The sequence below is a fragment of the Carettochelys insculpta genome, chromosome 1 (genome assembly GCF_033958435.1).
Source record: "Carettochelys insculpta isolate YL-2023 chromosome 1, ASM3395843v1, whole genome shotgun sequence".
Taxonomy (NCBI): Eukaryota; Metazoa; Chordata; order Testudines; family Carettochelyidae; genus Carettochelys; species Carettochelys insculpta.
In genome coordinates this window covers 367,367,229-367,381,535 of record NC_134137.1, presented here as the reverse complement: position 1 = coordinate 367,381,535, position 14,307 = coordinate 367,367,229, and the positions used below count along the sequence as shown (strand labels likewise).

Here is a 14,307-nt window from a genome sequence, read left to right as displayed (position 1 = left end):
CCTTAATCAGTAAAAAGATTTAAAAATAGGAAGCAAAACTTTAACATGGGAAGGACAGGTCACACCTGGTAAGTATCCTTTCTCTGTTGAACCACTGCTCTGTATCAGCATCTCTATGATACAGTAATATGTGAGAAAGGCAGACTAAGCAGTAGGCACATAGATTTCTTTTAATTTTATCACCTGGTTACCCTGTCCTCTACCCTCATGCTGTTATTTCAAAGATCCCTTTCCCACAGTGTGATGGAAAGACAATTATGAATATGGTTTCACTAAAGCAATCTCAAAGCTAATTGAGAGTTATTTGATTAACAAGTAGTGAGAAACCCTTTAGAGAACAGATGTGTTAAACTGTCCTTAATTAGTTTATCTGGAAGGTCTCAAAGCACCTTTATTACATTACACTTATACATATGCATTAAGCACAGAACACATTCATTATTAATTTTTCTACTAATGACAAATCTATTACTTGAACTCTGGACTAAACTGGACTTTAGCTGGTAGGGACAGCTGCAGAAGCAGGCAAAGCAGGAACTTATGTACTAGATGTGGGGAGGAGGAAGGAAAAGGGGAGCGACATAGAGACATCCCTCTCTCTAGCTTGCTACTGGCCCACAATTTTGCAGAGGAAACCACTTTGAAGAAACTAGAGCCTTCCTTCCCCCCGCCCCCATGTAATAGGGCTTTGGGGAAAACTGGAGAAAGAAATCAGACACACTCCAGACAGTAGAACCAGATATAGAGATAACTTCTGATATTCAGAGCACTTGCTGCAGTTTTGACATGACATTCTTTAGTCCATGATGACTGGCTATCTTCTCCAACTGTCGTCTTCCTGCTGTCTCAGTCTCTTCATCCGAGGTTCATTTCATACATTGTTTTCTTCCCCTCTTCTCTCTTGCTGTGTCCCCTTAACACTCCCTTCCCTTCAACATTCCCTCTTCCTTCACTTTTCATTTAAGCTCATCCCCTCCTAACTAACCTATCCAAAAATTTCGTGGCACTAACATGACATTTCCTGCCTTCATTCTGTTCACTTCACTTGTGCATTCTATCATTTTCTCACCCTCTATCAGTCTTATATATTTAGTTTGCAAGCTCTTCAGGACAGTTATTGTCTGCGACTTTGTGTACTATGCCTAGCACAACAGAACTCCATTCTTGCTTGGTCCTTAAGCATTACTGTAATAAACATTATTAATAAGGGTAATAATATACTGTCACAATTATCTCAGTATTCCAGAAGGTAAGAAAAAATGTCACCGATGGTGGCACTTGGTGGTTTCAGAAAGACACTCAGGCCATGTCTACATTACTTTGAAGATCAACCTACTAAGGGTCAAACCTGTCGTTTGATTTCACAGGCCTGGTAGGATGCGTGAAATCAACCAATTTTGGTGAGTATTGGTGAGCTAAGGATAGGTCAGGATATTGCATGTCTGCATTTTTAAGTTCTTCTATGCTCTGAAAAAGCCCTTCACATGTTGTACCTAAAAGAGATCGTTCTCTGAATAAAAAACACAATGTATTTAATGTTGTGTCCACAATGTGCTCCCAAGATAGACATGGAGGAATGGTCCTTGCCCCAAGGATCTCAGAATCTAAGGGATGGACAGAAAGACAAGTAGAAAAAATGGGAGGAAGAGAATAGTTTTTTTAAATATACGTACCAAACAGATGCATCATAAGCAGAATGGAAAAGTTAGTTTTCAACAGGGACTTAAATACCAGGAATGTACAGGAAGTATAGAAGAGGCAAGTCAGACCACTTCATGGAAGATGACATGGATGTATTTATGTAAGAATCTGACAGCTTGACAAGGTTTGACAATGCAAAACAAGAGTAGGGAGAATAAGAAGGAATGATTTCTGCAGGGTTTTCAAGATGATGACCACAAGCTTGTATGTGCTAAAGTTGGCATGTGACGCCATGGCAGGGAATTCCAAGGGAGGAGTGAGATGACCAGAATAACAGGAAAGGAAGGTGACAAGCTGCAGCATTTTATATATATTAAAAGCATCATGGGTGTTAGGGAAGGATGTTACAGGCAAGGCAGGAAACAATGAGAGCATAAAGGTGAGTTAATTTCTGGGATGGAAAGAAAAGGATAGTTTTTGGATACAGTGGAGGAAGGAACAGAAGAATATGCATACAGCATGGATGCCTGCAGCAAAAGGAGCTGGGCGAGCAAAAATATAACCCCCAGATTGGGGACTGAGTGACAAGGTCATGATTGGTGTTGATGGAAAGCGCGAGCAAAAATAAGTAACTTAGTTTTGGCTGCATTACACACAAATCAAATAGAGACTGGAGGGAGAATTCTTCCCTCTTATCAATATTCACTTCCTTCTTTAATGTTTTGCATTTGTTTGCACTGTCATTTAGAAAGCTCTCTGGGGCCCTCAAAATTCCTGATGCTCACAGAGACAAGTAATTTACAGCAATATGTTTTAGAAGTAGCTTAAAATATATTTGAAGTATGTCTATCATCAAAAATGACCACGTCAAGAAGGCACATTCTTAGGTCAATGGCGCTTGCTCCCTCTGTGTATCAGAATCATATATGAACGGAGTTTTAAAGCTCATTACTGACCATAACTATGTGTCTATCTTTGTATTGTGGAGATACCATCAGCATAACTGAGCTTCAGGAATCTTCTGAAAAACAGCACCTATTGAGGATGCACTAGGACCTAACAGCAAACTCAATGTTCTTTTCTTTCTTCATCAAATCATTAATCTTTTAAATGAAAAAACTCTCCCTCTCGAAAGGATGGTCTGCAACACAGACCTAAGCCTCAAACAAAAGGCCCAAAGATTCAAGCCAGAAGTACTAACTCAAAAAGAGCAGATGCCACCAAATAAGCCAACTCATCTGAACAATCACAAGTTATCAGGATTGAGGTTTAGAATGTTATTCCCCTTGCTTTTTACTAAAACCACTCACCCACCAGCATGCCTATTTAGTACAAAGTCTCTTTGGTGCCCAGAAAGCCATGGCCCTGATAAAGGAGATCCTGTGGCAAGTACTTTAGAACCAGAAATTACCCTCAGAATTGGTTAAGTTCTTGTACCAGAAGGCTCATGTCTTTGAGCCAATGAAACCTCAGAGCCCACTGAAGACTTAGAAAAAGACACAAAATTCTCCAATGCCACAGTCAGCCCCACATTGTTTGGCTTTGAAGTCAAACGCAGTCTGTTCCTTCATGGGGACAGAAGAATGCTTAACGTATCTGGGGATGGGATTCATAAGGCTTTTCAAATTTAAGGCCATTGAGCCTCTAACCATTGGTGCAGGTCAAGTCTGAAGGCCATATAACCAGAGCAGAATCTGAGGAATGAATATTCCCAGACATCATTCACTTTCACCGCTGCCAAAATCATGAGACGTGATGCACACAAAGGAAGTCCCTTTTTCTGTAGCTAACTGCAGAAAGGAAGTAATTGAAAAGTCTGTGGCCCTTGGTACCTGACATTTGGTATTGCTTTTCAGAAGGTTACCAAAATTCAACAACACTGGTAGGAGGCTCATAACTTACAGGTGCAAATTCACCACAACCCACATAGACTTTACCAGTTTTCATTCCTGCTGTCTGTGCTAATCTTGCTACAGACAAAAGGATGACCTGGAGTCTATTCTTTCTTGTGCACCATTAGCAGGACTTTCAGGCTTGAAAGTAAGATGTCATTTTGTTTGTAAGCTGAGCACAACTGATAATATACTAATTGATACCAAATCCTGAACTTATTTATTACAGTCACTGTCCTGAGTAGAATTGTCTTTACATTAATCTTTCTTAACAATTCAATCAAACGTCAAAGTAGTAACAAAGGCATCTATTAAACTTCACCACACAAACCTCGAAGTGGTGGTTACTAAAGCATCCTAGTCTTCGTGTTCTTACTAAACAGAAGTTATTACTTCTATTTTTATCCATCAGCAGTGTTGGACCATTTCTCTTTTCTTTCTGCAGAGCACTCTTATGTCTTCTCTCTCTTTACTGACTGACTGACTGGTTTAAAGCACCAGTTGAGCAAGAGTGGCTGCAGGAAGGAGTGACATCACTCAAAACGGCTTCTACCTAACCCTTCCACATTAATACAAGGAACTGAAGAAATACAGGGACCCAAATAGAAAACAAATGCAGTAGCCCTAAAACGTTTATCAACTCTGCTTTTACCTTGCTCGTCAAGAAGCTTTTTTGTAAGATCTTCTGCTTCATCACCACAATCTAACTCCAAATTATCATCATTAATGTCCAAATTCTCCATATCCAACTCCAAATCCTCAGTACCAGTAACATCCTTGTTATCCTTGCCCTCTTTTGATTCTGTTTCAGAAAAGGAAGAAAATATTTTACATGTAAAACAAGCGCAAGTTAACATGGATTAAAAATATTGTAAGACGTGGTTTGTGTATGACTGCATATCTAACCTGACCTCTTACACACTCTAATTCCCCTCTACAGAGAAGCAGCACACTGGTCTTCTAATAACTGTATTAGCCTCATTTGTCAACTCTGGACTTTGTACCATCTTTCATATCACTTAGCATGCCTAGAACAATCTTCCTAATTCAATTTTTTCTATGATGTACTTCAGTTAAAAGGTGCTCACACCTTTTGAATGTTTTGGTTTGTTCCCAATAGAACTTGCTCTGTCTTCATTGGACTGGGATATGTTATTAGGCATTCTACAAGTAATCTACAGTGCCCTATGTTTAATAGCATGAACAATAAACTCAAAACTTCAAAGGCAGCACCCGCTTGTAAAGCATATTGAAATCCCCAGAGGAAGGCACTGGAGAAGTGCAAAGTATTAAATTTGAATGCCCAAGGAACTATATGTCCTAAGAAGGGAGAAAACTCCAAACAAATGGGAGGACCCAAGAACTTGAATACATGAGTCTACCAGCAAACTTTGAAAGGGTGGCGATCATGCATAAAGTGAAATTTTATTCTATTTTATGTGCTGCCCCCATGACATATCTTCATGCCAGAAATGGGACACCTGAGAGCAACAGGATTGTGAAGTTCTGCTGCATAATCCAAGATGAGAACTCAAGAACTTGAGGCAAAACTACCTAAGGCAAACAGTTCCACCAAGATTTTACAGTTACAAATCTCCCACAAAATCTACCTGAAATATAACAAATACAAGGTGAAGCCCCAGTCCCCAAAATGTTGCAAGTTTCAAAAAGCTTACAATGAACTCTTGTTGAACCCCTTTTTGTTCCCATCAGAAACCTGTATTTGCACAGCAGACAGTTTTTTGCTGGATGTTGGACTACGAAATCTAATAGTCTATTCTTATCTTAAAATCTATTAACCTATGATAAGAATCTGATATCAAGGCTAAGTGTTTGACTGATTACTAGATAAGCTGATGCTTACCAGACTCCATTAATGGTCACACTCTGCCTAGGGTCCCGCCTTCTGGCTTTGTGCCTGAAGTTTCTGCATATGGTGCCTGGGGCTCTGGTGCTGCCTGCCATCCCAGCTGCTGCCACATGCCAGAACTCCACAGCCACAGGGCATCTTGAAACCCCAAGGTCCCTTGCAGCTGCTGCACTTGCTGCTGTCTGGGGTCCCTCCAGGCTGTGGGCCCCACAGTAGGGCTCTGACCCAGCAATTAGGGTCTATTACAGCCAACCTGCTGCTGCTGCCTGCAATCCCAGCCGCCACGTGCAGCTGGTAGCTGGCACCCCGTGCATGCTAGGATGTCTGCCAACAGTAGAGCCTCAGGACTGGGGTGCCAGTAGCAAAGCCAGAGGTGCAGGGCCAACCAGCAGCTAGGACCCTGTACATGTTGGTACTCCTTCTGTACCCCTAGTTCCCCACTTAAACATTTAAACTCTGTAACCATAGAATTCTGATCAGTTACACGGTTACTCTTTTTGTATCCCTATCTGATGCTAAAATGTATTTTTGTTTTCTTAAATGACAAACTAAATTCATCACAACTGAAGTTTTCAATGACTATAATCTACACATAACCTGAAATATATTTCCTAATTTTAGTATTCCTTCTACGTACTGTATCAGTAGTCTCTAATTACATTAATTTGCATTTTATAAACCCATAACTCCCTTTTTAAAAAAAAGTTTAATTTAACTTCGCTATTTCATAAACAAAATATTTGATAAAACTTCAAGAGGCATGTGCTTAGTACAGAAGTAACATTCATTGGGACACTCAATATGCTTAGTGATTAGTATGCAGCAAGGGAGCCAACAGATTTGCCAGACCCACGGACAAAGTGTGGGAGTGGGGCTGGCGGCTGCCAGGCCTCACCGCCACCAGGAATGCACAGTGCTGTCTCCTCCCCACCCTTGTGAGCTCTCAGACTCACCTGGAGCATATGCACAGTACTCTAGTGGCGAGTTGAAGTGTAGAGCAACCCCCACCATGCCTGGGACATAGGACTGAGGGTCTGTCTACACAGCAAGTTACTGCTCAGCAAGCCTGCCTGTGAATTTTCAGTACACCAGCTAGTATATTGTAGATTTGCACCATGGCTTGTCAAACAGTAACTTGCTGCATAAACAAGTCCTCAGAGACTGATGAATGGAGTTTCACTCCTGACAGGCACTTACTCACTCTGCGATCATGGATAAAGTGTTAAACTTCGTGACATAGGTGTATTTTACGGCAAGATGTATCCACTAGAATTTTAAATGGTTATGGCACGAATAGTTTTTACCCTAACGCATCTAATCAATGTCACCCCAGGTGTGTATGGCTTGCAGGTGGGTCAGATCTGATCAAGGTTAATAACAAGGTCCAAAAAAACAAACCACCTACCTATGCCTTGTCTGTACTAGAAAGTTTTTGAATGACAGCTAATAAGATAATTATCTCAATGTAAAAAAAAAACCCATACCTTTCTTCGCAGTGAAGACACAGCCTTGCTTCATTCATATATAAAGATATAAATATGAACAGCTTCCCACCAAAACCACATATATTTGGGTGAAAAATGCTATCAATACTCATTTTTATTTATTATTGTCATGAGAACTTTGTATTCAGATTATCTACCTCTCTCATCAGGCATACACTCGGCTGGCAATATCTGTAATCCTGCATGATTTTAGTTAGCTGGATGACCACTCAACATGGGTGTGGCCATGTTTCCCATGGTCCCATAAAGTTTGTTTCCAGCCACCAGTCCTGCCTCTCAGTGTTCTGTGCTGTTATTTACCTTTAAATTTACCCCTAAAGATCTTCAAGGAGCCCAGTAAGCAGTGGAAGTGTTGGTAATGTGCTAGACAATATTGACCTCTTGTGGTATGGCAAATTCTCTTGTCTGGCACCGGTCAGGTCCCAAGGGCGCTGGACAAGAGAGATTCAACTATCCTAGTGAAGTGTTCTGACTGCTATAGATTAAATAATCATTATTTATAAAGACTCTTATTACTATTGCCAAACATACAAGGCTGTTGGATCTAACACAAAATTAAAAAACTGTAGAACATTTTCTTTCAACTTGTTTTACCTCTAAACTCATCCTTGCTGGAGTCCTTGTTCTGAGAACATTTTTCATTATCTTTAAACAAAATGGCAGGCACAAAAGCTTTTAGATCAATAAGGTTCTCATAGAAATTTCGAGCATCTTCATCCTCCCAGATGCCCCCTTCCAGGTCATATTCTCCAGGTTTTCCAGGGGTAAAAATGTCAATGCCAGGCCCATGTTCTAGAATCAGAGAATACACAAATGCACTCTTATCAATACAGTAATACTAAAAGAAAGATTTCCTTTTAAGATAAGGGTTAGAGCTACATAACTCAAGTTTCAGATCAGCTCTTTAAAAAAAAAAAAAAAAAAAAGACAGATTTGGGATAAACAGTAAAACTAGTTTCTCTGTTACTGCCACTACCTTGGATTCTAAAACTGACCATTATTAAATATTGTTTATAAATAACAGAACAGCTCAATTTTTATTATTAGTTTAGAAAAGACAAAGAATTAATATGACTTAATATTAATATATCTTGGAATATTTAAATTAAATATATATTGCAATTTAGTTTTTTTCAGTAGAATATACTCTAATTCAGGCCACAAAGCCATTCATTGAACTTTGACTCATGACAGAGAGGCTACGTCTACACGTGCCCCAAACTTCGAAACGGCCACGCAAATGGCCATTTCAAAGTTTACTAATGAAGCGTTGAAATGCATATTCAGCGCTTCATTAGCATGCGGGCGGCCGCCGCGCTTCAAAATTGACGTGCCTTGACGCCGCCTACTTCGAAGTCCCCTTATTCAAGTGCCATTATTCAAGGGGACTTCAAAGTAGGCGGTGTCCTTTCAAAAAGGAGCCCCGTCTGGACGCGCTGCGAGCGCGGCGGCCACCCGCATGCTAATGAAGCGCTGAATATGCATTTCAGCGCTTCATTAGTAAACTTCGAAATGGCCATTTGCGTGGCCATTTCGAAGTTTGGGGCACGTGTAGACACGGCCAGGGTGGGCAGCAATGACCAGGGAGGGAGGGGCAATTGGGCCAATCTGGTTGGGACACAAATAGGACTGTTACTTTCAAGAAGCAGAAAAGCTAGCCATTGCCCCTTCTACACCATCCTGACCCTTCTCTGTACCACCAATGCATCCCTGACCCTATCTCCCCACAAAATGTGACCCTCCTGTTCCTCTCTCACAAGCCTGATCTCTAGCCCATACCTTCTACTACTAGCCCCTCCCAGGAGCCTTAGCTCAAGAAAGCCCTCTATTACTCCTTCCAAAGCTCCCAGGAATCCCTGTCTCACCCACTTTGGTCTCTGTTTCTTACACCTGTCTGCTGCTGAGCCTCAGCCTGCCCTGCTTTCTGGCACTGAAAAGAGCTGGCTCACTGAGGGCCTGACAAGTGGATCAAGCCAACAGGCACATGACCAGAATGTTGTAATTGAAGCAATTGTAATGTCACAGCACATGCATGCAGCAATGGTTGAAGTGTTGCATTGTGCTGGAGTGTTTCCCCCAATTTGTAACTTACAAGTTCAAAAAAGCACAAGCACACTGCAATCGGCAACCATGGAGGAAAAAAAATGGACAAAAGGGTAAAAAAAACAGCCAGGTCCTCAGGAGCCCCCTGAGATTGGGCAACCCCTGTGCAACAATTGCATGCTGGTTGATCAGGATCTGGCCATCAAAAAAAGGAAACTGTGGCATAATCGCTTTTCTTCTTTGAAACAGTTGGTTTTTGTTTTTGTTTTTTTTTAAAGCCCAAGAGCATTTTTGGACAAACTTAAGGTCTATGATTTTAAGCATCTCAAATTTATAAATACTAAAATTTGACAGACATGGAGACACAGATTAGTGTGGTATACCAAATTTTGCCCTCATGTTCAGAAGACACAGGTGACATATGTAACAGGTCGTGAAACATTTCCCAATCTGTAATTTTTAAATACTTTAGAGGTCAAGTTTAAAGTTCATTTTAAATCTATATTGAACTGTAAAGCTCTGAGACTCAGCTCTTCTAAAAACAGATGCAAAGTACAGTAAGAAATAATCAAAACAGAGTGCCTCCTATGTGATTTGAGAAACAAGGAAGACAAGTAAAAAGGAAGTTAGACAATTTCACTGAAATTTCATAGTATTTGCTTGCACATTTCTCCAGTAATCCATTCAAAATTTCATTTCAAAGGCAGTTCATATAGTCATAAGATTTAAAAAATCCTTCAACTGCAAAATAAAACCCATGAAAGACTAGTTATTTCATCATGTAAATCTTATGAAAATAAATATATTCAAAGTGATGGTGAAGATTAAAACCAACAATATGATTTTTTTTTTCCACATGGGACCCATCACCTTACCACCTTTATAAAATCATCCTAAAGTAAGTACAATGTATTACTAAATAGTAATACCTATAATAGTTACATTTTTTAAAGCACTCACATTCCAGGCTACATATAGTGCCCACGAGTTTTCACTACTTATTTTGATCTCGTGCCAGCCTGTTCAGGCTCAATCCACTGAACTCAATAAATCATATATGAAGCTTTATTGGTATATCAAAAGAAAGCTTTATCTATTCCACACACTTAAATAGGAGAAGCTAAGCTATTAATGTTAGAAAGGAAACTTGTACTGAAAACACAATCAAAGGGAGGATTTTGTTTTCCACCCTAAAGGAACGTTTTCAATATTGTATAACCTATCAACCCTAAAAGATGTCCTACCCTCTGGCGTTGGTTTATCTTGGGGAAGATCAGGCATATTTTCATCCAACAGATCAGCCAGAGACTGAGAATTTGCCAACAGCTTCTGATAGGACATTGCAAATTCTTCATATTGCTTGTGTCGATCTTCACTCAACTCTCCTTTAGAGTGTAGAATACGCCTATAAAGAGCATAGTTGAAAAAAAAAAATATACACTCAGACATTGTCTGCTTATTAAAGAATTACTTGACCTATATTGAACCACCGACTAAGTTGTTTACTGAACATCACTCTTACCCCAGGACAGAATTATGATACAGACGCTCTAAGTTGAGACTCTTCTTTTTCACCGATACCTAACACTACCATCAAAATTCAATTTAATACCAAATTCAATAAACTTAAATGTTCTATAACCACAGCAATTTTAACTTTAATGCCATTAAGCATAATCTAACTGAGAAGATGAAGAACAGAGAAGCTTCTTTTTCATTAAATATTCTATAGTGCAAGATTCTTAATGTGCAATATTTTGAGTAAAATGTTGGACTAGTATTAAAGCAGGATAAAGACTGTTTTGCAGTCGATGACAAAAAGGCTTCAACTGTTGATATTGGAAGGGAGTGTTCATCACCAACTGGCTCAAAAGTGCTAGTTTGAAGAAGGAGCCATTTACTTCCAAGCTAGTCCATTAATATAAGCTGACAACCTTGAAATAAAGTCTAAAAAGAGTCAGTTTAGGTACATTTTGGTTTCTTTTGCACTACTGTGACAGTTTTTAAGCATGGAAAAATTTAAACTACTCTTTTTAATCAAAGACTCTTTTCAAATACATTTTACAAATCCTACATAGCACAGCACTCTTATCATGGAAAATTTAGGGTCATGTGGTGAGCAAAAAAACCTCTCTCACCTACTTAATTACTAGTTAAAGTTCTATGAGCCACTGCTAGAAACACCATCATCATCTACCATCATACCTTTCCTGACAAAGGAAGAACAGAGTGTGCGATGGGTCAACAGCTTCACCATTAACCACAATGAAAACAGGGGCATGTGCACACAGGGTTGTACACATTTACAATGTCTATTCCATTATTACTGAATATTTTTCTATTCCTCTGGGTGGGTAATGTGTGAAACACATATGAAACCTACTTTCTTAAAATACTGTTACATGATAGTTAAAAGCCAATAACCAACTTCCATATGGAAATTTGTGGTACATCAGTGTCCTGCAGACTACTATCCCACAAAAAACAGAGACAAGATGCTATTTTAACAGGGTTATTGGGGCAGATTTGTTGAAGCCAGTGGCTGAAGCCAAAATGCAAGTTCCCACAGCCAAACCCAAGTCGCCACACACAGCAGGATTTGGGCTACAGCTTCAGCCCCAGGAGGCTGTGGGGAAGCAAGAGGATTAGGTAGTGATTTTTATTGTCTGAAGAGGAAAATGAAGTTTGTGAATTGCAGCTTTACACAACGAAAGGCAAAACCAGTAGGTTGGAAAAAAGATGATACTTTGATAGGACAACAAGTCTTGTGGATAAAGGGGAAGCAGTAGACATGGTATACCTATACTTCAGTAAAGCATTTGATAACCCAGTTTTGCATTACCTTATCAATAAACTAGGGAAAAGCAACCTATATGGGGCTACTATAAGAAGGGTGTATAACTGGCCAGATCAGTGGTTCTCAATCGGGGTACATGTACATTAACTCAGTGTTTCTCAACTGGACTTATTTTATGTTCATCTAATTTTTTTATTTATCCTTTTTGCACAATAATAACCATGATGACAAGTTATTTGCCTATAAGCAATTTCTTCCAACCACCCAGTTATAATTAAGTTGTATAAACAAATGTGTTGCAATGGTAGAAAAAAAATGTGTGTCTGAAAATCATAGCTACTGTAGGGCTGTGTGTGTGTTTGTGTGTATTAAAGGGGGTACTTTACTGAAAAAAAAGGTTGAGCTACATAACCATTCTCAGAGAGTTATTATGAATGATTCACGGTCATGCTGGAAGGCCTTAACAAGTGGGGTTCTGCAGTAGGACCAGTTATGTTCAATATCCTCATCAACAATTTAGATAATGGCAGAGAGAGCATGCTTATAAAGTTTCCAGATGATACAAAGCTGGGAGGAGTTGCAAGTACTTTGGAGAATAGGGTTGTAATTCAAAAAAATCTGGACAAATTGGAGAAACAGTCTTAAGTAAATAGGATGAAGTTTAATAAGGACAAATGCAAAGTACTCCATTTAGGAAGGAATAACCAGTTTCATACATACAAAATGGAAAGGGACTCCCTCGGGATGGACTACTGCAGAGAGAAATCTAGGAGTAATAGCGGACCTCAAGCTAAGTCAACGCTGTAACACTGTTGCAAAAAAAACAAAACACAAAAGAAACAACATGATTCTGAGACGCATAAACAGGATTCTGTGAGCAAGACATGAGACATAATTCTTGTGCAGCACTCTGCGCTAATTAGGCCTCTACTGCAGCATTGTTTCCAGCTCCGGGCACCACTTTTCAAGGAAAATGGGGAGCAACTGAAGGGATGATCTAGGTGATGTCTGGTCCTGCTGTGACAGACTTGATGCCCTCTCAGATCTAGTATTTTATGGTTCCATGTACAAAGAAACAAAAAGGGGCAAAACCTATAGCAAGTGCATACAGAAATATGCACAAATACAGGAAATGCCCAGAACAGGCATGTAAAACCCCATTTAATTGGTTCATCAGTTAAACATTAGGTTAACCACTTAACTGATTAAACAGGCTGCGGAGAGGCTAGGGAGGCCAGGCTAGAGCAACATCCCACCATGGACAGGAGCTGTCCAGCTGAGCTGGTGTGCCCTACTCAAGGTGCCCCAGGGAACAGGGCTGCTCCAACCCTGCTGGAGTGTCCCTGCCACAGTGCTGTCACAGGTGGAGGGTGCTTCAGAGCAGCTCCTGTCCATGGCATACCTGGGCAGGGGGGACTCCATCCCTGTAGCCAATAAGCCTCATCCATTTAGAGTGAGGCTTACAAATTAAAAAGTTTAACATCCCTAGCCCAGAAGTTAACATTCAATTTTATTCAGAAAAAGCAACATATGAAAAGCTATCATGTAGCTTAAATATGGTAAGTGAACCATTACAAGATTTCCAGTAAATTATATGCAATCAACTATACATTCAACAACAAACATTCTGTCCACACCTGCGTATTAGGATGGCTCCTAAATAAGCCAAACTTTTCATGAGTAGTGGTAGTGGAAAACCGTTATGCTGTACTCGATACAGACCAAGAACTACCCTGTACAGAAGAGGAGAAACCTCGTACCCCCAAGGCTGGGAAGTCTACCGCCACACCTGTAAGAAGGAAACGTAGAGTAGTGGTGGTTGGAGACTCTCTTCTGAGGGGGACGGAGGCGCCCATCTGTCGCCCTGACATTTCATCTCGAGAGGTGTGCTGCCTGCCGGGGGCCTGTATCCGAGATGTTACGCAGGCATTGTCGAGGATTATCCAGCCCTCTGACTACTATCCCATGCTTCTCATCCATGTAGGCACTAATGATACTGCGAGGTGTGAAGCTGAGCGGGTCAAGAGTGACTTCAGGGCTCTGGGGGCACGGGTCAGGGAGTTTGGGGCGCAGGTGGTATTGTCTTCAATCCTACCTGTCAGAGATAGGGGCCCAGGCAGAGACAGGTGTATCCTAGAGGTGAATGCTTGGTTGTGTAGATGGTGTCTCCAGGAAGGCTTTGGTTTGGTTTGGTTTCTTTGACCACGGGATCCTTTTCCAGGAAGGACTGCTAGGCAGAGATGGCGTTCACCTTTCAAGGAAGGGGAAGACGATATTCGGACACAGGCTGGCTAACCTAGTGAGGAGGGCTTTAAACTAGGTTCGACGGTGGCAGGGGAGCAAAGCCTGCAGGTACATGGAGAGCATGGATACCTGGGAGATGAACTTGAAATGGGAGGGAGTATGGACTACACTGGGAGAGTAAAGAGAGGGCCAGGGCAAAACTGGGAGGCAAGACCAAATCAATGTCTGAGATGCCTATATACAAATGCAAGAAGTATGGGAAATAAACAAGAAGAATTGGAAGTACTAATAAATGAATACAACTATGATATTGTT

At 40.5% G+C, this 14,307-nt stretch overlaps 1 protein-coding gene across 4 annotated transcripts in view; it reads right to left on the bottom strand.

Annotated features, from left to right (window-relative positions):
* The window catches only part of UPF2 (UPF2 regulator of nonsense mediated mRNA decay), a 141,171-nt gene that overhangs the window by 106,841 nt on the left and 20,023 nt on the right, over positions 1-14,307 (bottom strand). For all 4 annotated transcript variants that reach the window (XM_075017949.1, XM_075017952.1, XM_075017951.1 and 1 more), the window contains exons 4-6: positions 10,196-10,356; positions 7,503-7,700; positions 4,186-4,335 (exon numbers count right to left, since the gene is read on the bottom strand). In XM_075017949.1, the coding sequence (XP_074874050.1) occupies positions 4,186-4,335; positions 7,503-7,700; positions 10,196-10,356 (509 nt within the window). The remainder of the gene's footprint in view (positions 1-4,185; positions 4,336-7,502; positions 7,701-10,195; positions 10,357-14,307) is intronic.